This window comes from Telmatherina bonti (assembly GCF_933228915.1).
Source record: "Telmatherina bonti genome assembly, chromosome: 3".
In the NCBI taxonomy this organism is placed as follows: domain Eukaryota; kingdom Metazoa; phylum Chordata; class Actinopteri; order Atheriniformes; family Telmatherinidae; genus Telmatherina; species Telmatherina bonti.
In genome coordinates this window covers 1,416,945-1,442,762 of record NC_136621.1, presented here as the reverse complement: position 1 = coordinate 1,442,762, position 25,818 = coordinate 1,416,945, and the positions used below count along the sequence as shown (strand labels likewise).

The following is a 25,818-nucleotide window of genomic DNA, read 5'->3' as shown; positions in this document are numbered from 1 at the left end:
AATTATGTTGTGTGTAGTTTTATTGAACATAACAAACATCTGTCATGATTGACAAGTGTCCTAAACTGCTTGTCTACAATGTCGACGTGGGAAAATAGATGCACTGAGAGATATCCCACCATTTACACATGACCCCACCAAACCTCCAACACCCCAAACCTTTTCTTTTTAAAGGTTTGCAAAAGGTCTTAAATGATACTAAAGCTTGTTCCATCCTCCAGGAGAAGCAGGTCTGCAGCGGGGGGGCGATGTCTGCTTTATCTGCAGTCAACCCGGTTGTTACCTCCACCGAGGAGGTTGTTTTCCCGCCGTCTTTTTGTTCAAGATAACTTAACTGCAAGATAACTTTTTTTCTGGGACTGTTCTTCAGTGGTTCTCCTCATACATAAAAGGTAGAACCTTTAATGTTGCGGTAAACAATATAATGTCTCATGTGTCTAAACTGTCGTGTGGAGTGGCCCAAGGTTCTGTCCTGGGACCTGTTTTGTTTCTTTTGTACTTATTGCCTCTTGGCCGACTTATTTGTGGTTTTGAAAATGTATCTTATCACTTTTACGCTGATGATATTCAGTTGTACTGTTCCTTCAATGATTCAGAGTTTTATTTTTTATCTATGTTGTTAGAATGTGGGTCCTGCATTAAAAACTGGCTCTCCTCAAATTACCTTCAGATAAATCCTAACAAAACAGAAACTCTGATCATTGCCCCTGATAAAAAGATGCCTATGATCAAAAACTATCTTGGTGCTCTGGGACCGTCTGTGAAAACCAGTCTCAGAAACCTTGGGGTTGTGTTTGATCAGGCCATGTCTTTGGAGAGTCACACCCGACAACTGACCAAAAACAGTTTCTATCATCTAAGAAACATCTCTAAAGTAAGGAGGTTGTTGTCAAAATCAGATCTTGAAATGATCATCCATGCTTTCATCTCGAGTCGCATTGATTACTGTAACTCTGTTTTCACTTACATAAATAAGACAACTCTAAATAAGCTTCAAATTGTGCAGAACTCTGCTGCCAGACTTTTGACAGGTGCAGCCAGAACAGCCCACATCACCCCTGTTTTGACACGTCTTCATTGGCTTCCTGTTAAATTTCGCATAGATTTTAAAATTTTAGTATTGACCTTTGGGGCGTTACATGGTCAGGCCCCTCAGTATATCACCGACTTACTATGTCCATACTCCTCTGGACGCTCTCTTCGGTCTTCTGGCCAGAACCTCCTGAAGGTTCCAAAAACTGGTTTTAAAACTGGTGGTGACCTGTCTTTCCAGTCTGTTGCTCCCAGACTCTGGAATGAGCTGCCTCTGTCCCTTCGTCTGCTTGACTCTGTGGACTCTTTTAAAATGCAGCTAAAGACTCTACTGTTTAGAAGAGCTTTTGGTTGATTCTTGGATGATTTTAATTTTTGCTGATTGTTGCTGATTGTGTTATTGTACCCATTTTTATGTACAGCACTTTGTGATTTTTATCTGTGAAAAGCGCTTTATAAATAAACTTTACTTACTTACTTACTTACTTAAAGGTTACGGACGGATTTTTATAAACATTTCAAGAGTTACAAATGTGAAAATGAAGAACTGATTAAATTCTGGTGGTGATCAGGATCACCGTTTGGATCCAGGAATGTTTTAAAAAGATTCTTAAACATCGTGCTTGGCGGAGGTTTCTGCTCTCTGAGTTTCTGGTTTCAGATTTAACGAGCAGCTTCGTCCGCGGCAGGGCGGGTCGTGCACGCGGCAGGGCGGGTCGTGCACGCGGCAGGGCGGGTCGTGCACGCGGCAGGGCGGGTCGTGCACGTGGCTGGGTCCGAGTGTTTTAATGTAAAAATGTTGGTACTTTCTCACCACCTCGATCAGCTGTTTTATCAAAACAATCCGTTTTACCTGCAACAGTAAAAACGCGGAAGCAGCAACTCCGCTTCCTGCTTTCTCTGTGTTAACCACGCCCACCTCACATGTCCGACCAATCACACCATACTTCTCGCAGTCAAGAAAAAAGTTCTGCCAGCCCGGCGTGTCAAGAACTGTCCTCAAACACGTCCGCAAGAACAAAATGACGTCATTTTCTTCTCAGAGCCTCGAGAACAAGAAGAAAGTTCTGGCTTCTCGTGGAGGATGGAACAGGCTTAACTGTGCTGATTTTTCTACTTGATAAAAACACGGCCGGTTCATGGGTGCAGTAGAAACTCTTAAACAGTGTTTGCTAAAGGTTTGCGTGTACTAAAACGTGTGCAAACTCACTGCACATGTGAAAAAAACTGCAAACTGATTTACTAACAGACACACTGAAAGTTGCATCTTTCAAAGGGAAAATAAGACATCTGCCTCCAGTCGGTACGTCTGCCACAATGAATATGCAATACAGGACTATCAGACCTGAGATCAATGCTGCTGATAGAAACTGTGTCTATATTTAACATGTTGCTAACATTGTGTGTAATTGTGCACATGGCTGCAGTTCTTGTCACCAGAAGGAGACGTGGAAACAAAGCGAGGAGACGCAGAGACGCCTTTTCCACTTTGGTGGGAATATTTCTGGGATGAAGGAGGAAACAACCATCAGAACATCTGGATTATCCAGCATGTTGGAGGAACTCAGGATGGATGTGGGAAGAGTCATCATTCCTGCAGATGACAGGTATCCCAGCTGGGATCCTCCAGATGTGCCGTCCACGTCCTAAACGCCGTGCGTCGCCATGCGTCGCCGTGTGTCGCCGTGTGTCGCCGTGTGTTAATTATCCTGCTCTGAAACACGTCTGCTGCCATCTTCCTTCAAGTTCGTTTATACGTTGCAGCATGCCGTAAAGCGCATCCTGACGTAAAATACTGCAGTAAAGCAGTTTATCGTGTCGTAAACGATAGAGCCTCGTATGAAACAACAGACGTCCAGATAATATATATCGTCATATCGACCAGCCATAACTCTGAGCATTTTTAATACTTTATTTTTCACTCTAAAGTAAACATCTTGCCTTAGTGGATGTGTATTCCATAAACACACTCACTGAAAAACCATTATGACATCATTTCCCCATTTTAACTGAAACCGCTACGTAGCTTCATGCTAACTGGCGGCTAATAGCCTTATGTAGCATTAGCTTAGCTGTACTCGCACCGAGACAAAATCTCTTCATGAAAACTTGACTAATGACTAATCAGCAAAGTGTTTTTAAATGAGCTGAAAACTGGTGCGTAGTCATGCAGGTGTTCCAGTCTTGTCCTCGTCCTCCACTGACCTGTCAATCACCCACGGTGGAGCCACAGATGTCCAATCAGATTTCAGTCATGGCTACGCTGGCCACCCTCTAGCTCTGCTTCATGGACTCGGTTCTGTATCTGTGTTTACCTGCTGATGATGTGTAGACGAGCAAACATTGTCACGGTAAACTGAATCTGTTTTTCAGAGTACATGCACATGCGTGTAGCGTGTGTACTCTCATCACTGGCGTCACAAGGGCGGAAATCATCCCATAGTCTAGTATCTGTCTTTTCCCACACGGCCTATTTTCTCTCCTTCCGAGCATCTGAGCAGCTTACGCTAATAAGCAGAACTTGTGATTGCTAAAGCAGAAAACGTGATTAAGTCTGTCCTCTTTGGTGAAAGAGTCTCAGAGAAAACTTGGCCGTTCGGTCTGGGTCAGGAGACGACGGGGTTCGTGGCTGATTATGGAGAGACAAAGAACTGAGTTTATCCAGCATCCCAAGCAGAGCCGGAAGGAGCTTTCCGGTCCTCTCAGCTCACATGGCCAACATGCTGCTTTCGCTTTTCGGCAGATTAAAACCCAGAAGTGCAATGCAGTTGTTTAATCTGTGCAAATTCTAGATAGCTCAACTCACTAAATTCTACGGCATCAAGATTTTTCTAAGCAGCCCTGAGCTTCATTTCCTGCATCGTGTGAAGCGCTGGTGCTTGTCTAAGGGTTTATACATTCACACACCACTTCATTAGGAATGAAACGCTGTGGCCTTGGTACCGACATGTTTTGGAATATTTCGCTTCGCCGCGATGTTTCTACTCTCAGGCACTGTGGGGTAACTCCTTCATTCCTGCAAAAATGTGTGAGATAAGCCTCAGAAAAGATGCTGAAACAGATTGCATTAAAAGGCTGCAGAGGTCAAACAGTTCTTTTTCTTTCCTTCAGGATTTCTAGCAGGAACTGGAACGGCTTGAGCATCGCCGGATGAACAGAAAACCTTCACGCGTCAAAACATAAAGCCACACTTTTACAGCCGGCCTGGATGGCACACACACCACATACACAAGCGTAGAACATGAAATAATACTGTGCAAAGGGCTCAGAGGATAATCCAAGCGAGTGGAGTGTACAACATCGTAACAGGAATTTAATTCCCTCTTCTTCTGAAAATGGACCAGGCTGTAAGGTCACACAGCGACATGAGCACAGATCTGCACTCCACGCTTCCCCGTCTGCAGTTACCTTCATGGCTTGCTCAGTATTTAGTTACCGACGAGTCTCCGACCTGGAGCCATGATCAAACGCCATGCGGTGATACTTAAAAGCTCGTGTCGGGTCAGCGGAGTCCTGCAGACCCCTGCAGGGACATGCCAGGACACAGAAAAGGACTGATACCAAGCTCTCCAGCCATGACTCCACAGGGACACATGCACATGCAGCCTAAATGAAGTTCTAATGTCCGTCCCCCCCCCCCGGCGTGGACTCACAACATTTTCCAGTCGGGATTTGTGAGGCATTAACGTGGGTTTCAGTTTAACGTTCAGATTGAGCTTCTCCTGGCCGCCGGGCGCACACAGCGCTGAAACGGAACCACCATCCAAATCAAAGTTGTGCCCGTCTTTAGAATAATCCCGTGCAATCCAAAGAGATTATAAAACGGCTAAAGAGGGAATGTTTCCACCAGGCCATCATTTCTCAGACTGTAAGATCTTCTTTGTATTTTTTTTTAATGCTGCCGCCATTTTCTGTTTTGGTTTCATGGAGTTGGTGGAATCTCTCCAGAGGGATTTTAATGTGCTTTTCTGGGATTGTGCACAGGAGCAGAGTGACAAACAAAAAAATACTGCATGTAAACGTTGCCCTGCACAGTTCTGACCAATCACAGCAGGAACCATGTTGGTTCCAGTTAGAGCCGCTGGGAGTCTGTGAGACACGCTGCTGTCTGACACCGGCTACAGCTACGCCACTATGGTGGATAAACATCCTGCCGTTTCCTTTTCTGCCGTCTTTATTCGACTCTGAGCCGATAACATCGACTGCATGGCGGCTTTCTGCACATCTCCACTGACTTCTAAATGAAGCCTCATGCAGAAAGTGTCATTCTACTACTTCCCACCAGTAACTGTGTCTTTCTACCAGTCCAGTGGATAAATAAATGACTCATCACTGGAAAACATTTCTGCAGACTGTATTTCTATTGTAATTTCAGACTCATATTGCAAAGTCAGGCTGATATTTCACCTTGAAGAATCTGTCCTTCAGAGAGCTCCGTCCCACTCAGCACTTTTTCCCCTGGACTCCAGAAATCATTATCAGCCACTGCTGGGTATTAAAACAGCAGCCAAGTTGGTTCTTTGATTTTCCTGCCTCCTCTCTGACATCCATAACACCCACTGATCTCCTGAGAAGGACGTAGCTGAGCAAAGGCTTGCTGTAAATCGGTCTGATGAGTGTGTTCCTTTCACCGCAACGCCGATTTGTAGATCACATCATTTGAGTCTTTTCCTCTAAATTACCGATTCCTGAGACGTTTGATTCCTCTATCGTGTCCTGAGCCGACCAACACTCCTCTGGAGAAGCTACGAAGAGAACTCAGTCATACAGAAACTCAATGAAGAAGAATCTTCTTCTTCTTCTTCACACTGCCGAGCTAAAGTTTCAGAGGACGACCTTCTCTGCCTGAAACGACGTCGCCGTGTGACGGAACGACGACCTGCACACAAACGTTCAGGCTCAGAGTTCCAGTTTGGCCATTTGCTGACTGAAAGGTAAAAAAGCAACACTTACCATTGACGCCGTTGTAGATGCTCCGATGATGCGGAGACAGCTCCTCCCCGCCTGGCCTTCTCTGCCCGTCTCTCACGGGGCTTCCAAACTTCACCTGGTCTGGGCTCATGCTGTACTGGTGCTTGTGGGTTTCAGGGCTGCCGCCCTGGCCCATGCAGCCCTTTTCATGGTGCTCGCTGTGCCGGGCCTCAGGGCTCCCACAGCCGGTCCCGCTGATGCTGCTCCTCTGGTGCCTCTGGTACAGCTCGCCGCTGCCTCCCTGGCCCAGGTAGTGCTGCCTCTGGCCGAGGACGAGGTCGGAGCTGTGGTGCTTGGGATGCTGCTCCGGACCGCTTCGGCTGATGTTCCTTCCATATTTTTCAGGGCTCAGGCCTCGCATGACCCTGCTGTGGTCGGGAACGGAAATGGAGCCACATCGAGGCCGGCAGAGCTGGGGCAGCGTGTAGGGGTATTCCAGGCTGGTGCTTCGGTGGCGACCCCCTGGGTGCTCAGGGCTGTCGCCCCCACTTCCTACGCCCAGTCCACTGATGCTGCTGCACCGGGGCTTGTGGACGGGTTCGGGGCTGCCTTTCCCCCCGCCGCTCCCAACACCCCCCACTCCGACAGTGAGGTGAGTCTGCTTCTGGTGGGGGTGGTCGGAGCTGTCTGCACTGCCGGCGCTGGAGGTGCTGCTCCCGTCCCCCACGTCTCTCATAAGCAGCCCTTGACCCGGCACCAGCAGCAAACTATTCTGACTGTCTATGGAGTTGCGGCACCCTCCCGTCCCTATAACCCCTCCACCGGCACCTCCCCCCACCCCCCCCTCCTCCACCCACCCCACCCTTCTCTTCATCCAGCAGCAGGCAGAGCTCCTTCAGCTCCATGTTCTCCCGGATCACCTCTTCTTGTCGAAGCTCTAGCTCCTTGAGCTTCTGGAGGTACAGGGTCACCTCTTTGCGCATGATGCTGGCGCTGTAGCGTCCGAGACGCTGCCACTCCCTGGAGACACGCTTCCCTTTCTGACGATCGTCGTCTAAAAAGCAGCACAAGTCCCTCAGTTCACGGTTGTCCTCCTGCAACTTCTGGTTGATGTCCTGAGAAGGAGAGAGGAGAAGCAGGAGGGCAAACAATGAGCTAAAGGGACCATTTACACTTCATGAAGCACCACCAATTTGCTTTTGATTTATTACCAAATGAAAGGTTTGCTTCTATTAACTTGATCATATAAAAAGCTCTGCAACCAATCCGGTTGCTCTTTCAGATATCCCCACAACGCTCCAATCATAATAAAATGAAATCCTAATCCTCTCCTGCTCTCCCATAATGGAGAGCAGAGTTGCTGTATTCCATATGAAATACATCATGTAGATCCTCTGTGGCTGATGGAGGAACAGGACAGACATGAGGCAAGATTATCAAACACAAAATGGCCTGAACATTTTACACAAAGGAAACCAGAGGCCTCCCTCGTTGTCTCTGTAACGACTCTCTCTCGCTCCGCTTCCACGTCAAACCCTCTGACAGCTCTGCAGCGTAATGAGGCTGCTAGAACGGGTGGAGGTGGGAAGGTCTTGGAGAGAGGCGCATGGTCCCAACGTGGCACTGAGGCGAACTCAGGCTGGGTCTCACCTTTACCTGTAGACACTGTGGACACTGTGGACATTGTGGACTGTGTGGACAGTGTGCTGTGGCCCTGATTGAAGTCGACAGAAGCTAAAAGTGACACACAGCGAGGAACACTGAAAGCAGCTTCATTTTCCTGCAGGCTGTAGATGTTAATGGAGGTACCTGTGAAAATGGAGGTATCTGTGCAGATGGAGCTACCCGTGCAGATGGAGGTATGTGTGCAGATGGAGGTATCTGTGCAGATGGAGCTACCCGTGCAGATGGAGGTATCTGTGCAGATGGAGCTACCCGTGCAGATGGAGGTATGTGTGCAGATGGAGGTATCTGTGCAGATGGAGCTACCCGTGCAGATTGAAGTATGTGTGCAAATGGAGGTATCTTTGCAGATGGAGGTACCTGTGCAGAGGGAGGTAGCTGTGCATGTAGAGGTATGTGCACAGATGGATGTATCTGCACAGACTGAGGTATCTGTGCAGATGCAGGTACCTGTGTAGATGGAGGTATCTGTGCAGATGGATGTATCTGTGCAGATGGATATACCTGTGCATATGGAGGTAGCTGTGCAGATGTAGGTACCTGTGTAGATGGAGGTATCTGTGCAGATGGAAGTAGCTGTGTAGATGGAGGTTTCAGTGTAGATGGAGGTTTCTGTGCAGATGGAGGAATCTGTGCAGATGGAGGTATCTGTGCAGGTGGGGCTATGTGTGCAGGTGGAGGTACCTGTGTAGATGGAGGTATCTGTGCAGATGGAGGTAGCTGAGCAGGTGGGGTTAAGTGTGCAGGTGGAGGTACCTGTGTAGGTGGGGGTATCTGTGCAGATGGAGGTACCTGTGTAGATGGAGGTATCTGTGCAGATGGAGGTATCTGCGCAGATGTAGGTACCTGTGCAGATGGAGGTATCTGTGCAGATGGAGGTAGCTGTGCAGGTGGGGGTCTGGACGCCAGATTTAAGCAACAGAGATATTTGCTCTTCTTCTGTGCTGGAGGTTAAAATTCTTCCTCATTGAGCTTTTTTTTAGACCAGATTTGTCTATCTTAGCCCCCCCCCCCCCCCCCACGGTCTGCTGAAACTGACAATGCGGACCTATGAGCTCATCCTTTACCGATGCGCGTGCCCTCACCTTCAGACCCCTGATCTCGTTGAGGTGCAGCTGGAGGCTTCGGTTGACCTCCCTGATGAGATTCCCGTGGTCCAGAATCACGCTCATCTTGTCGGCCTCAGACCGCCTGAGCCGGCGCACCAGATCCTCCTTGGTCCACTGGAGCAGCTCGTCATCCGTCAGGGAGGAGATGTCCTCAGCCGGACTTCCAGCCTTCGCTATGGACAGCTGGACCTGGACCTGCGGCGGCGGGGGGGTCGCCTTCTCCATCCTCGCGGCTCCTCCCGCACCGACCAAAGGCAGAAATACTTGGAGGCGCGTGAACAACCTCTGCTCGCATCCGCTCCCCGCGCGACGTGGGGTGGAGAAGGGCTACGGGGGGGAGATGGGGGGCATCGTTTGGCCTCCCTGCCGCTCCCCGCTTCCTCGCAGAGCAACAGCTGACGATGCTGCGTTCTTTATCACTGCATCATGCTCATCCTCGCGGCCAAGAAGGACTCTGTCTCCATCCAGAACCACGTCCGGTCCGGACCAGGTCCAAATTCAGCTCGGAACGAGTTCCGGTCCGGATCAGCTCGGAACGAGGCACAAAGAGTCAGTGAACAGACATGCAGTGGAAACCCACCTGCCGCCGCGAGAGGAGAGTCCGCTGTGCAGAAACACGTCGAGCGGGGGGGGGGGGGGGGGGGGGGGGGGGGGGGGAGAGGGGAGGAGCTTCCCAGCTCACTGAGAAGTGTCAATAAAGTTGTTTATTTTGAAACTTTAATGGCCTTTAGCTTAATAATACACACAAACACATATATATGTATATATATATATATATATATATATATATATATATATATATATATATATATATATATATATATATATATATATATATATATATGTATATATATATATATATATATATATATATATATATATATATATATATATATATATATATATATACACACACACACACATATATATGTGTGTGTGTGTGTGTGTGTGTATTACAACAACAACAACAAACAAAACAACAACAAATAAAACAAAACAAGAAATTATCCCTAAGAATGTGGACTAAATTAATACCGTGGCATTAAAATTAGTTAAAGATTTGTAAAGAAAATATTTAATTTATCTGCTGCTTAGTAGGAGCCTCTAGTCCGTTTAAAAAAAGATCTCTTCTATAACAAGCTGTACTACTGTACAGGGCTGTAGCCCGGTTTTACAAACATCGGGGTCCACCACCCATGATAACACCCCCCTCCCCCCCCTTACACACACACACACACACACACACACACACACACACCTAAGACACCTTATGTTGTTTTTGTTTTGGTAGTTTGACCTTATTGAGGATAACAAGAAAAATCTATCTATCTATCTATCTATTAGAAAGTACCTGAAAGTACCTGGATACTACCTGATAAGACTTTGTAGTGCCTTATAGTGCATGGGTAGAGCCCTATAGTACTTACATAGTACCTGAATTGGTACCGGGATAGTACTGGATACTACCTGGATAGTACCTGATAGTACTTGGATGGTTCCGGATAGGAGCTAAATAGTACCTAATAATACCAGATAGTACGTGTACAGTACTGGATAGTTCCTGGATAGAACCTGATAGTGCCTGTATAGTACCTGATAGTATATGGATAGTGCCTGATAGTTCTGCATTGTACATGATTGTATGTGGATAGTACATGGATAGTACATGAATAGTATCTGATAGTACCTGGATAATAACAGATAGTACTAGATAGTACCTGATAGTGTGTGGATCGCTCCTGATAGTACTTGATCGTACCTGATTGTATGTGGATAGTAGCTGACAGTACCTATTTCTGGCATCTGATGCATTCTGGCATTCCCGTATGTTGTTCAGCATATGGCTGCAATAATACGGCAAATATTGAAAGCAGATTGTGTTGACACATGGTTGAGTAGTAATTTGTTATTCATCCAGATAAAAATAGATAAATCCAAATGCATCAATAAACAATCAAACACATTCGTATCTAATTCATTTGAACATTTATTCATCTTGTAACTACCTTATGTCTATATTAAATAGCTTTATAAAAAATAGTTTAGCACGTATACAGGCGGCTGAAATGAGTTTCCTCCGCAGGGTGGCCGGGCTCTCCCTTAGAGATAGGGTGAGGAGCTCGGTCATCCGGGAGGAGATCAGAGTAGAGCCGCTGCTCCTCCGCATCGAGAGGAACCAGTTGAGGTGGCTCGGGCATCTGGTCAGGATGCCTCCTGGACCTCCCTGGTGAGGTGTTCCAGGCACGTCCCTCTGGGAGGAGACCCCGGGGAAGACCCAGGACACGCTGGAGGGATTACATCTCTCGGCTGGCCTGGGAACGCCTCGGGATCCCCCCCCCGCAGAGTTGGCAAATGTGGCTGGGGAGAAGGAAGTCTGGGCTTTCCTGCTTAGGCTGCTGCCCCCGCGACCCGACCCCGGATTAGCGGCAGAAGATGGATGGATGGATGAATGGAGTTTAGCACATAGTTTATAATGTTTTACAGGGATCTGTATCATAACAATATCTCCGCTCTTTGTAACAAAACAAACTGGGAGAAAAATCAGGTAAAAATTGGTGAAATTATTGTTGTGGTTAGACCTACACCTTACAGATAAATGCATTGGAGGTGCATGGAGACCCATCCAAGATGGTGGCGCGATGAGACGTCAGCTCGTAGAGGCAGCGTGACCATAGACATCATATATACGTAGACGCCTCATTGTGCGCTAGAGAGTGAGCGAGCGGCGCCGCCATATTGGATGGGTCTCTGATTTCGAGTCTTGCTGCAGAATGAACGTAGTTTCCACACATAACCGTTTTCTGTGGAAAAACGCGTAGACATTTCACACAAACAAAACACTTCTCTACATAACTGGTTTATAAATAATGGTAACACAGTAATAATCTACTAAATGCAAATGATACATTTTTGGAAAAATATGATATTGATGAATTTTACATGGTAGCATAATTACCTCCACCAAGGAGGTTATGTTTTTAACGGCTTTATCTGTTTGTCTGTTTATGTTAAAGATAACTTTAAAATTTATAGACAGATTTTCATGAAATTTTCAGGACTTATTGGAAACATAAAAATGGAGAACTGATTTAATTTTGGTGGTGATACGGATCACTGTTTGGATCCAAGAACTTTTTAAAGACCTTGGTGGAGGATTACACTCTCTAAGTGTTTTTCTGGGTAACTTCTGAATTATACAGTTTTGATACAATACTTTATTTTCAGACTTTGTACAACTGTATCTCTATATTGAGATATTAATAAATGTAAATACAAGACAAGTCAAACGTAGTCAAGAGAAAACCAGCAACTATTCCCGTATTTTGTTAAGCATACGGTTGCAATAACCAGCGAAATATTGAAATGAGATTGTGTGGAATTACATTTCACAAGGTTGAATAATCATTCATTTGACCAGAAAAAATAAAGATAGACAAATCCAAATGCATCAATAAACAATCCACCATGTTAGTATCAAATTTCTTTGTACATTTATTTATATTGTAGCTATCTTATGTCTTTGTTAAATAGCATTATGAAAATATTTTAGCACAAAAGCACGTTGTTTTTAATATTTTGCAGTGATCTGTATCATAACAATATCTCTGCTCTTTGTAACAAACCAAACTGTGAGAAAAATCAGGTAAAAATTGGTGAATTTATTGTTGTGGTTGGACCTACACCTTACAGATAAACGCATTGGAGGCGCAATGAAGACCTATCCAAGATGGCGGCGCGATGAGACGTCAGCTCGTAGAGGCAGCGTGACGATGACGCGTCTATGTATATTATATCTATGTACAGTACCGTCGCCTCAGGCATCATGATTATAAACTACATTTCCCTGAGTTGCTGACTTTCCATGTGACGTCATTACGTTAAAGGGCGTCATGGGATAACCAACCAATAGCAAACGCCGGAACTCGGTGTAACACGTCACTCTAGTAGAAAGCAGCAGCTGACAGAGAGCGATCCTCTCATTTTCCTCATCGTCCGTCTCTGTTTTACTTCTACATGCTTTAATTTGTCTTCGGCTCTACAGCGTGTTTACTTCCCGTCTTGGTCTGAAGCCATTTGGATCTGAAAGGTAAGAGTTTGGTTTCCTTCGGTCCGTTTCCAGAAAGGACCGGAAGTGGATTCATGCTAAGTTATCCAGCTAGGCAGCCTCACGTCAGCTAAAGTACCATCCAGGCTGATCCTAAAGTACCATGACTGTATTATTACTCCCGTATCCAGGCTGATCCTAAAGTACTACGACTGTATTATTACTCCCGTATCCAGGCTGATCCTAAAGTACTACGACTGTATTATTACTCCCGTATCCAGGCTGATCCTAAAGTACCATGGCTGTATTATTACTCCTGTATCCAGGCTGATCCTAAAGTACTACGACTGTATTATTACTCCCGTATCCAGGCTGATCCTAAAGTACCATGGCTGTATTATTACTCCCGTATCCAGGCTGATCCTAAAGCACCATGACTGTATTATTACTCCTGTATCCAGGCTGATCCTAAAGTACCATGGCTGTATTATTACTCCCATATCCAGGCTGATCCTAAAGTACCATGGCTGTATTATTACTCCCGTATCCAGGCTGATCCTAAAGTACCATGGCTGTATTATTACTCCCGTATCCAGGCTGATCCTAAAGTACTACGACTGTATTATTACTCCCGTATCCAGGCTGATCCTAAAGTACCATGGCTGTATTATTACTCCCGTATCCAGGCTGATCCTAAAGTACCATGGCTGTATTATTACTCCCGTATCCAGGCTGATCCTAAAGTACCATGGCTGTATTATTACTCCCGTATCCAGGCTGATCCTAAAGCACCATGACTGTATTATTACTCCTGTATCCAGGCTGATCCTAAAGTACCATGGCTGTATTATTACTCCCATATCCAGGCTGATCCTAAAGTACCATGGCTGTATTATTACTCCCGTATCCAGGCTGATCCTAAAGTACTACGACTGTATTATTAGTCCCGTATCCAGGCTGATCCTAAAGTACCATGGCTGTATTATTACTCCCATATCCAGGCTGATCCTAAAGTACCATGGCTGTATTATTACTCCCGTATCCAGGCTGATCCTAAAGTACCATGGCTGTATTATTAGTCCCTTATCCAGGCTGATCCTAAAGCACCATGACTGTATTATTACTCCTGTATCCAGGCTGATCCTAAAGTACCATGGCTGTATTATTAGTCCCGTATCCAGGCTGATCCTAAAGTACCATGGCTGTATTATTACTCCCGTATCCAGGCTGATCCTAAAGTATCATGGCTGTATTATTAGTCCCGTATCCAGGCTGATCCTAAAGTACCATGGCTGTATTATTAGTCCCGTATCCAGGCTGATCCTAAAGTACCATGGCTGTATTATTACTCCCGTATCCAGGCTGATCCTAAAGTATCATGGCTGTATTATTACTCCCGTATCCAGGCTGATCCTAAAGTACCATGGCTGTATTATTACTCCCGTATCCAGGCTGATCCTAAAGTATCATGGCTGTATTATTACTCCCTTATCCAGGCTGATCCTAAAGTACCATGGCTGTATTATTAGTCCCGTATCCAGGCTGATCCTAAAGTACCATGGCTGTATTATTACTCCCGTATCCAGGCTGATCCTAAAGTACCATGGCTGTATTATTACTCCCATATCCAGGCTGATCCTAAAGTACTACGACTGTATTATTACTCCCGTATCCAGGCTGATCCTAAAGTACCATGGCTGTATTATTACTCCCATATCCAGGCTGATCCTAAAGTACTACGACTGTATTATTACTCCCATATCCAGGCTGATCCTAAAGTACTACGACTGTATTATTACTCCCGTATCCAGGCTGATCCTAAAGTACCATGGCTGTATTATTACTCCCGTATCCAGGCTGATCCTAAAGTACCATGGCTGTATTATTACTCCCATATCCAGGCTGATCCTAAAGTACTACGACTGTATTATTACTCCCATATCCAGGCTGATCCTAAAGTACTACGACTGTATTATTACTCCCGTATCCAGGCTGATCCTAAAGTATCATGGCTGTATTATTAGTCCCGTATCCAGGCTGATCCTAAAGTACCATGGCTGTATTATTACTCCCGTATCCAGGCTGATCCTAAAGTACTACGACTGTATTATTACTCCCGTATCCAGGCTGATCCTAAAGTATCATGGCTGTATTATTAGTCCCGTATCCAGGCTGATCCTAAAGTACCATGGCTGTATTATTACTCCCATATCCAGGCTGATCCTAAAGTACTACGACTGTATTATTACTCCCGTATCCAGGCTGATCCTAAAGTACCATGGCTGTATTATTAGTCCCGTATCCAGGCTGATCCTAAAGTACCATGGCTGTATTATTACTCCCGTATCCAGGCTGATCCTAAAGTACCATGGCTGTATTATTACTCCCATATCCAGGCTGATCCTAAAGTACCATGGCTGTATTATTACTCCCGTATCCAGGCTGATCCTAAAGTACCATGGCTGTATTATTACTCCCGTATCCAGGCTGATCCTAAAGTACCATGGCTGTATTATTACTCCCATATCCAGGCTGATCCTAAAGTACTACGACTGTATTATTACTCCCGTATCCAGGCTGATCCTAAAGTACCATGGCTGTATTATTAGTCCCTTATCCAGGCTGATCCTAAAGTACCATGGCTGTATTATTAGTCCCTTATCCAGGCTGATCCTAAAGTACCATGGCTGTATTATTAGTCCCTTATCCAGGCTGATCCTAAAGTACCATGGCTGTATTATTACTCCCGTATCCAGGCTGATCCTAAAGTACCATGGCTGTATTATTAGTCCCTTATCCAGGCTGATCCTAAAGTACCATGGCTGTATTATTACTCCCGTATCCAGGCTGATCCTAAAGTACCATGGCTGTATTATTAGTCCCTTATCCAGGCTGATCCTAAAGTACCATGGCTGTATTATTAGTCCCTTATCCAGGCTGATCCTAAAGTACCATGGCTGTATTATTAGTCCCTTATCCAGGCTGATCCTAAAGTACCATGGCTGTATTATTACTCCCGTATCCAGGCTGATCCTAAAGTACTACGACTGTATTATTACTCCCGTATCCAGGCTGATCCTAAAGTACCATGGCTGTATTATTACTCCCATATCCAGGCTGATCCTAAAGTACTACGACTGTATTATTACTCCCGTATCCAGGCTGATCCTAAAGTACCATGGCTGTATTATTAGTCCCTTATCCAGGCTGATCCTAAAGTACCATGGCTGTATTATTAGTCCCTTATCCAGGCTGATCCTAAAGTACCATGGCTGTATTATTACTCCCGTATCCAGGCTGATCCTAAAGTACCATGGCTGTATTATTACTCCCTTATCCAGGCTGATCCTAAAGTACTACGACTGTATTATTAGTCCCGTATCCAGGCTGATCCTAAAGTACCATGGCTGTATTATTACTCCCGTATCCAGGCTGATCCTAAAGTACCATGGCTGTATTATTAGTCCCGTATCCAGGCTGATCCTAAAGTACTACGACTGTATTATTACTCCCGTATCCAGGCTGATCCTAAAGTACCATGGCTGTATTATTAGTCCCGTATCCAGGCTGATCCTAAAGTACCATGGCTGTATTATTACTCCCGTATCCAGGCTGATCCTAAAGTACCATGGCTGTATTATTACTCCCGTATCCAGGCTGATCCTAAAGTACCATGACTGTATTATTACTCCCATATCCAGGCTGATCCTAAAGTACCATGGCTGTATTATTACTCCCGTATCCAGGCTGATCCTAAAGTACCATGGCTGTATTATTACTCCCGTATCCAGGCTGATCCTAAAGTACCATGGCTGTATTATTACTCCCATATCCAGGCTGATCCTAAAGTACCATGACTGTATTATTAGTCCCTTATCCAGGCTGATCCTAAAGTACCATGGCTGTATTATTAGTCCCTTATCCAGGCTGATCCTAAAGTACCATGGCTGTATTATTAGTCCCGTATACAGGCTGATCCTAAAGTACCATGACTGTATTATTACTCCCGTATCCAGGCTGATCCTAAAGTACCATGGCTGTATTATTACTCCCTTATCCAGGCTGATCCTAAAGTACCATGGCTGTATTATTACTCCCTTATCCAGGCTGATCCTAAAGTACTACGACTGTATTATTACTCCCGTATCCAGGCTGATCCTAAAGTACTACGACTGTATTATTAGTCCCGTATCCAGGCTGATCCTAAAGTATCATGGCTGTATTATTACTCCTGTATCCAGGCTGATCCTAAAGTACCATGGCTGTATTATTACTCCCATATCCAGGCTGATCCTAAAGTACCATGGCTGTATTATTACTCCCGTATCCAGGCTGATCCTAAAGTACCATGGCTGTATTATTACTCCCGTATCCAGGCTGATCCTAAAGTACCATGGCTGTATTATTAGTCCCGTATCCAGGCTGATCCTAAAGTACCATGGCTGTATTATTACTCCCGTATCCAGGCTGATCCTAAAGTACCATGGCTGTATTATTACTCCCGTATCCAGGCTGATCCTAAAGTACCATGGCTGTATTATTAGTCCCGTATCCAGGCTGATCCTAAAGTACCATGGCTGTATTATTAGTCCCGTATCCAGGCTGATCCTAAAGTACCATGGCTGTATTATTAGTCCCGTATCCAGGCTGATCCTAAAGTACCATGGCTGTATTATTACTCCCGTATCCAGGCTGATCCTAAAGTACCATGGCTGTATTATTAGTCCCGTATACAGGCTAATCCTAAAGTACCATGGCTGTATTATTACTCCCTTATCCAGGCTGATCCTAAAGTACCATGGCTGTATTATTACTCCCGTATCCAGGCTGATCCTAAAGTACCATGGCTGTATTATTACTCCCATATCCAGGCTGATCCTAAAGTACCATGGCTGTATTATTACTCCCGTATCCAGGCTGATCCTAAAGTACCATGGCTGTATTATTACTCCTGTATCCAGGCTGATCCTAAAGTACCATGGCTGTATTATTACTCCCGTATCCAGGCTGATCCTAAAGTACCATGGCTGTATTATTACTCCCGTATCCAGGCTGATCCTAAAGTACCATGGCTGTATTATTACTCCCGTATCCAGGCTGATCCTAAAGTACCATGGCTGTATTATTAGTCCCGTATACAGGCTGATCCTAAAGTACCATGGCTGTATTATTAGTCCCGTATACAGGCTGATCCTAAAGTACCATGGCTGTATTATTACTCCCGTATCCAGGCTGATCCTAAAGTACCATGGCTGTATTATTACTCCCGTATCCAGGCTGATCCTAAAGTACCATGGCTGTATTATTACTCCCGTATCCAGGCTGATCCTAAAGTACCATGGCTGTATTATTAGTCCCTTATCCAGGCTGATCCTAAAGTATCATGGCTGTATTATTACTCCCGTATCCAGGCTGATCCTAAAGTACCATGGCTGTATTATTACTCCCGTATCCAGGCTGATCCTAAAGTACCATGGCTGTATTATTACTCCCGTATACAGGCTGATCCTAAAGTACCATGGCTGTATTATTAGTCCCGTATACAGGCTAATCCTAAAGTACCATGGCTGTATTATTACTCCCTTATCCAGGCTGATCCTAAAGTACCATGGCTGTATTATTACTCCCATATCCAGGCTGATCCTAAAGTACCATGGCTGTATTATTACTCCCGTATCCAGGCTGATCCTAAAGTACCATGGCTGTATTATTAGTCCCGTATACAGGCTAATCCTAAAGTACCATGGCTGTATTATTACTCCCTTAACCAGGCTGATCCTAAAGTACTACGACTGTATTATTAGTCCCGTATCCAGGCTGATCCTAAAGTACCATGGCTGTATTATTACTCCCTTATCCAGGCTGATCCTAAAGTACCATGGCTGTATTATTACTCCCTTATCCAGGCTGATCCTAAAGTACCATGGCTGTATTATTACTCCCGTATCCAGGCTGATCCTAAAGTACCATGGCTGTATTATTACTCCCGTATCCAGGCTGATCCTAAAGTACCATGGCTGTATTATTAGTCCCGTATCCAGGCTGATCCTAAAGTACCATGGCTGTATTATTACTCCCGTATCCAGGCTGATCCTAAAGTACCATGGCTGTATTATTACTCCCTTATCCAGGCTGATCCTAAAGTACCATGGCTGTATTATTACTCCCGTATCCAGGCTGATCCTAAAGTACCATGGCTGTATTATTAGTCCCTTATCCAGGCTGATCCTAAAGCACCATGACTGTATTATTACTCCTGTATCCAGGCTGATCCTAAAGTACCATGGCTGTATTATTAGTCCCGTATCCAGGCTGATCCTAAAGTACCATGGCTGTATTATTACTCCCGTATCCAGGCTGATCCTAAAGTATCATGGCTGTATTATTAGTCCCGTATCCAGGCTGATCCTAAAGTACCATGGCTGTATTATTAGTCCCGTATCCAGGCTGATCCTAAAGTACCATGGCTGTATTATTACTCCCGTATCCAGGCTGATCCTAAAGTATCATGGCTGTATTATTACTCCCGTATCCAGGCTGATCCTAAAGTACCATGGCTGTATTATTACTCCCGTATCCAGGCTGATCCTAAAGTATCATGGCTGTATTATTACTCCCTTATCCAGGCTGATCCTAAAGTACCATGGCTGTATTATTAGTCCCGTATCCAGGCTGATCCTAAAGTACCATGGCTGTATTATTACTCCCGTATCCAGGCTGATCCTAAAGTACCATGGCTGTATTATTACTCCCATATCCAGGCTGATCCTAAAGTACTACGACTGTATTATTACTCCCGTATCCAGGCTGATCCTAAAGTACCATGGCTGTATTATTAGTCCCGTATCCAGGCTGATCCTAAAGTACCATGGCTGTATTATTAGTCCCTTATCCAGGCTGATCCTAAAGTACCATGGCTGTATTATTACTCCCGTATCCAGGCTGATCCTAAAGTACCATGGCTGTATTATTACTCCCATATCCAGGCTGATCCTAAAGTACCATGGCTGTATTATTACTCCCGTATCCAGGCTGATCCTAAAGTACCATGGCTGTATTATTACTCCCGTATCCAGGCTGATCCTAAAGTACCATGGCTGTATTATTACTCCCATATCCAGGCTGATCCTAAAGTACTACGACTGTATTATTACTCCCGTATCCAGGCTGATCCTAAAGTACCATGGCTGTATTATTAGTCCCTTATCCAGGCTGATCCTAAAGTACCATGGCTGTATTATTAGTCCCTTATCCAGGCTGATCCTAAAGTACCATGGCTGTATTATTACTCCCGTATCCAGGCTGATCCTAAAGTACCATGGCTGTATTATTACTCCCGTATCCAGGCTGATCCTAAAGTACTACGACTGTATTATTACTCCCGTATCCAGGCTGATCCTAAAGTACCATGGCTGTATTATTACTCCCATATCCAGGCTGATCCTAAAGTACTACGACTGTATTATTACTCCCGTATCCAGGCTGATCCTAAAGTACCATGGCTGTATTATTAGTCCCTTATCCAGGCTGATCCTAAAGTACCATGGCTGTATTATTAGTCCCTTATCCAGGCTGATCCTAAAGTACCATGGCTGTATTATTACTCCCGTATCCAGGCTGATCCTAAAGTACCATGGCTGTATTATTACTCCCTTATCCAGGCTGATCCTAAAGTACTACGACTGTATTATTAGTCCCGTATCCAGGCTGATCCTAAAGTACCATGGCTGTATTATTACTCCCGTATCCAGGCTGATCCTAAAGTACCATGGCTGTATTATTAGTCCCTTATCCAGGCTGATCCTAAAGTACCATGACTGTATTATTACTCCCATATCCAGGCTGATCCTAAAGTACCATGGCTGTATTATTACTCCCGTATCCAGGCTGATCCTAAAGTACCATGGCTGTATTATTACTCCCGTATCCAGGCTGATCCTAAAGTACCATGGCTGTATTATTACTCCCATATCCAGGCTGATCCTAAAGTACCATGACTGTATTATTAGTCCCTTATCCAGGCTGATCCTAAAGTACCATGGCTGTATTATTAGTCCCTTATCCAGGCTGATCCTAAAGTACCATGGCTGTATTATTAGTCCCGTATACAGGCTGATCCTAAAGTACCATGACTGTATTATTACTCCCGTATCCAGGCTGATCCTAAAGTACCATGGCTGTATTATTACTCCCGTATCCAGGCTGATCCTAAAGTACCATGGCTGTATTATTACTCCCTTATCCAGGCTGATCCTAAAGTACCATGGCTGTATTATTACTCCCTTATCCAGGCTGATCCTAAAGTACTACGACTGTATTATTACTCCCGTATCCAGGCTGATCCTAAAGTACCATGGCTGTATTATTACTCCCTTATCCAGGCTGATCCTAAAGTACTACGACTGTATTATTAGTCCCGTATCCAGGCTGATCCTAAAGTACTACGACTGTATTATTAGTCCCGTATCCAGGCTGATCCTAAAGTATCATGGCTGTATTATTACTCCCATATCCAGGCTGATCCTAAAGTACCATGGCTGTATTATTACTCCCATATCCAGGCTGATCCTAAAGTACCATGGCTGTATTATTACTCCCGTATCCAGGCTGATCCTAAAGTATCATGGCTGTATTATTACTCCTGTATCCAGGCTGATCCTAAAGTACCATGGCTGTATTATTACTCCCATATCCAGGCTGATCCTAAAGTACCATGGCTGTATTATTACTCCCGTATCCAGGCTGATCCTAAAGTACCATGGCTGTATTATTACTCCCGTATCCAGGCTGATCCTAAAGTACCATGGCTGTATTATTACTCCCGTATCCAGGCTGATCCTAAAGTACCATGGCTGTATTATTACTCCCGTATCCAGGCTGATCCTAAAGTACCATGGCTGTATTATTAGTCCCGTATCCAGGCTGATCCTAAAGTACCATGGCTGTATTATTAGTCCCGTATCCAGGCTGATCCTAAAGTACCATGGCTGTATTATTAGTCCCGTATCCAGGCTGATCCTAAAGTACCATGGCTGTATTATTACTCCCGTATCCAGGCTGATCCTAAAGTACCATGGCTGTATTATTAGTCCCGTATACAGGCTAATCCTAAAGTACCATGGCTGTATTATTACTCCCTTATCCAGGCTGATCCTAAAGTACCATGGCTGTATTATTACTCCCGTATCCAGGCTGATCCTAAAGTACCATGGCTGTATTATTACTCCCATATCCAGGCTGATCCTAAAGTACCATGGCTGTATTATTACTCCTGTATCCAGGCTGATCCTAAAGTACCATGGCTGTATTATTACTCCCGTATCCAGGCTGATCCTAAAGTACCATGGCTGTATTATTACTCCCGTATCCAGGCTGATCCTAAAGTACCATGGCTGTAATATTACTCCCGTATCCAGGCTGATCCTAAAGTACCATGGCTGTATTATTACTCCTGTATCCAGGCTGATCCTAAAGTACCATGGCTGTATTATTACTCCCGTATCCAGGCTGATCCTAAAGTACCATGGCTGTATTATTACTCCCGTATCCAGGCTGATCCTAAAGTACCATGGCTGTATTATAACTCCCGTATCCAGGCTGATCCTAAAGTACCATGGCTGTATTATTAGTCCCGTATACAGGCTGATCCTAAAGTACCATGGCTGTATTATTAGTCCCGTATACAGGCTGATCCTAAAGTACCATGGCTGTATTATTAGTCCCGTATACAGGCTGATCCTAAAGTACCATGGCTGTTTTATTACTCCCGTATCCAGGCTGATCCTAAAGTACCATGGCTGTATTATTAGTCCCGTATACAGGCTGATCCTAAAGTACTACGACTGTATTATTACTCCCGTATCCAGGCTGATCCTAAAGTACCATGGCTGTATTATTACTCCCGTATCCAGGCTGATCCTAAAGTACCATGGCTGTATTATTACTCCCGTATCCAGGCTGATCCTAAAGTACCATGGCTGTATTATTACTCCCTTATCCAGGCTGATCCTAAAGTACCATGGCTGTATTATTAGTCCCTTATCCAGGCTGATCCTAAAGTATCATGGCTGTATTATTACTCCCGTATCCAGGCTGATCCTAAAGTACCATGGCTGTATTATTACTCCCGTATCCAGGCTGATCCTAAAGTACCATGGCTGTATTATTACTCCCGTATACAGGCTGATCCTAAAGTACCATGGCTGTATTATTAGTCCCGTATACAGGCTAATCCTAAAGTACCATGGCTGTATTATTACTCCCTTATCCAGGCTGATCCTAAAGTACCATGGCTGTATTATTACTCCCGTATCCAGGCTGATCCTAAAGTACCATGGCTGTATTATTACTCCCGTATCCAGGCTGATCCTAAAGTACCATGGCTGTATTATTAGTCCCGTATACAGGCTAATCCTAAAGTACCATGGCTGTATTATTACTCCCTTATCCAGGCTGATCCTAAAGTACTACGACTGTATTATTAGTCCCGTATCCAGGCTGATCCTAAAGTACCATGGCTGTATTATTACTCCCTTATCCAGGCTGATCCTAAAGTACCATGGCTGTATTATTACTCCCTTATCCAGGCTGATCCTAAAGTACCATGGCTGTATTATTACTCCCGTATCCAGGCTGATCCTAAAGTACCATGGCTGTATTATTACTCCCGTATCCAGGCTGATCCTAAAGTACCATGGCTGTATTATTAGTCCCGTATCCAGGCTGATCCTAAAGTACCATGGCTGTATTATTAGTCCCGTATCCAGGCTGATCCTAAAGTACCATGGCTGTATTATTACTCCCGTATCCAGGCTGATCCTAAAGTACCATGGCTGTATTATTACTCCCTTATCCAGGCTGATCCTAAAGTACCATGGCTGTATTATTACTCCCGTATCCAGGCTGATCCTAAAGTACCATGGCTGTATTATTAGTCCCGTATCCAGGCTGATCCTAAAGTACCATGGCTGTATTATTAGTCCCGTATCCAGGCTGATCCTAAAGTACCATGGCTGTATTATTAGTCCCTTATCCAGGCTGATCCTAAAGTACCATGGCTGTATTATTACTCCCGTATCCAGGCTGATCCTAAAGTACCATGGCTGTATTATTACTCCCGTATCCAGGCTGATCCTAAAGTACCATGGCTGTATTATTACTCCCGTATCCAGGCTGATCCTAAAGTACCATGGCTGTATTATTACTCCCGTATCCAGGCTGATCCTAAAGTACCATGGCTGTATTATTACTCCCGTATCCAGGCTGATCCTAAAGTACCATGGCTGTATTATTAGTCCCGTATCCAGGCTGATCCTAAAGTACCATGGCTGTATTATTACTCCCATATCCAGGCTGATCCTAAAGTATCATGGCTGTATTATTACTCCCGTATCCAGGCTGATCCTAAAGTATCATGGCTGTATTATTACTCCCGTATCCAGGCTGATCCTAAAGTATCATGGCTGTATTATTACTCCCATATCCAGGCTGATCCTAAAGTACCATGGCTGTATTATTACTCCCGTATCCAGGCTTATCCTAAAGTACTACGACTGTATTATTAGTCCCTTATCCAGGCTGATCCTAAAGTACCATGGCTGTATTATTAGTCCCTTATCCAGGCTGATCCTAAAGTATCATGGCTGTATTATTAGTCCCGTATCCAGGCTGATCCTAAAGTACCACGGCTGTATTATTACTCCCTTATCCAGGCTGATCCTAAAGTACTACGACTGTATTATTACTCCCGTATCCAGGCTGATCCTAAAGTACCATGGCTGTATTATTACTCCCGTATCCAGGCTGATCCTAAAGTACCATGGCTGTATTATTAGTCCCGTATACAGGCTGATCCTAAAGTACCATGGCTGTATTATTACTCCCGTATCCAGGCTGATCGTAAAGTACCATGGCTGTATTATTACTCCCGTATCCAGGCTGATCCTAAAGTACCATGGCTGTATTATTAGTCCCGTATCCAGGCTGATCCTAAAGTACCATGGCTGTATTATTAGTCCTGTATCCAGGCTGATCCTAAAGTACCATGGCTGTATTATTACTCCCGTATCCAGGCTGATCCTAAAGTACCATGGCTGTATTATTACTCCCTTATCCAGGCTGATCCTAAAGTACCATGGCTGTATTATTACTCCCGTATCCAGGCTCATCCTAAAGTACCATGGCTGTATTATTAGTCCCGTATCCAGGCTGATCCTAAAGTACCATGGCTGTATTATTACTCCCTTATCCAGGCTCATCCTAAAGTACCATGGCTGTATTATTACTCCCGTATCCAGGCTGATCCTAAAGTACCATGGCTGTATTATTACTCCCGTATCCAGGCTGATCCTAAAGTACCATGGCTGTATTATTAGTCCCGTATCCAGGCTCATCCTAAAGTACTACAACTGTATTATTAGTCCCGTATCCAGGCTCATCCTAAAGTACTACAACTGTATTATTAGTCCCGTATCCAGGCTCATCCTAAAGTACTACAACTGTATTATTAGTTCCGTATCCAGGCTCATCCTAAAGTACTACAACTGTATTATTAGTCCCGTATCCAGGCTCATCCTAAAGTACTACTGCACTTTTCCACCTTTGTTGTCAAATTCCGCAATGCTTGTTCGAGTTGTTTTTACCATTTCTTGTATTTTATTTGTTTATTATGAAAGCAATAAATCCAGCAGAACAAGCAATCGGGCTCTGTATACAGCTCAGTCCTTTCAGACACGAAGCAGTCTATCAAATAACAATAAAACCGAACTGATTTAAGACACAAGTTTTAGGTTTCAGAAGAAAAATGCATTAAAGTACAGATTCTTGGGATTTGCTTCCTGTTTTCTTCTTGGTTCTTTGCATTGATTTCTATTTATCAGTGATCAGTAAATATGACTTTAGGGTATTACAGTTTCTGGATATGTTGACATTAACTGCAGCTTTTCACAGACAAAACAGGCAGAAATTAAACTATTTAAAGATTTATTCTGAATATGTTTCCAGTCCATCTTACTTCTTCCCACCGACCGGCTTCTCTTC

General features: G+C 44.5%; 2 protein-coding genes across 2 annotated transcripts in view; one reads left to right on the top strand and one right to left on the bottom strand.

The window, feature by feature from the left end:
* Positions 1 to 8,960, bottom strand: part of LOC306771772 (uncharacterized protein) — a gene marked incomplete at its 5' end in the record, with an annotated part of 81,376 nt that extends 72,416 nt beyond the window's left edge. The window contains 3 exon segments of the mRNA XM_079261089.1: positions 5,986 to 6,782; positions 6,784 to 7,058; positions 8,712 to 8,960. Coding sequence (XP_079117215.1) covers positions 5,986 to 6,782; positions 6,784 to 7,058; positions 8,712 to 8,960 — 1,321 coding nt within the window.
* A 3,722-nt stretch (positions 8,961 to 12,682) lies between these two features.
* Positions 12,683 to 25,818, top strand: part of sec23b (SEC23 homolog B, coat complex II component) — a 47,064-nt gene continuing 33,928 nt past the window's right edge. Inside the window, exon 1 of the mRNA XM_079238319.1 lies at positions 12,683 to 12,822. The gene's annotated coding sequence lies outside the window, so the exon portion shown is untranslated. The remainder of the gene's footprint in view (positions 12,823 to 25,818) is intronic.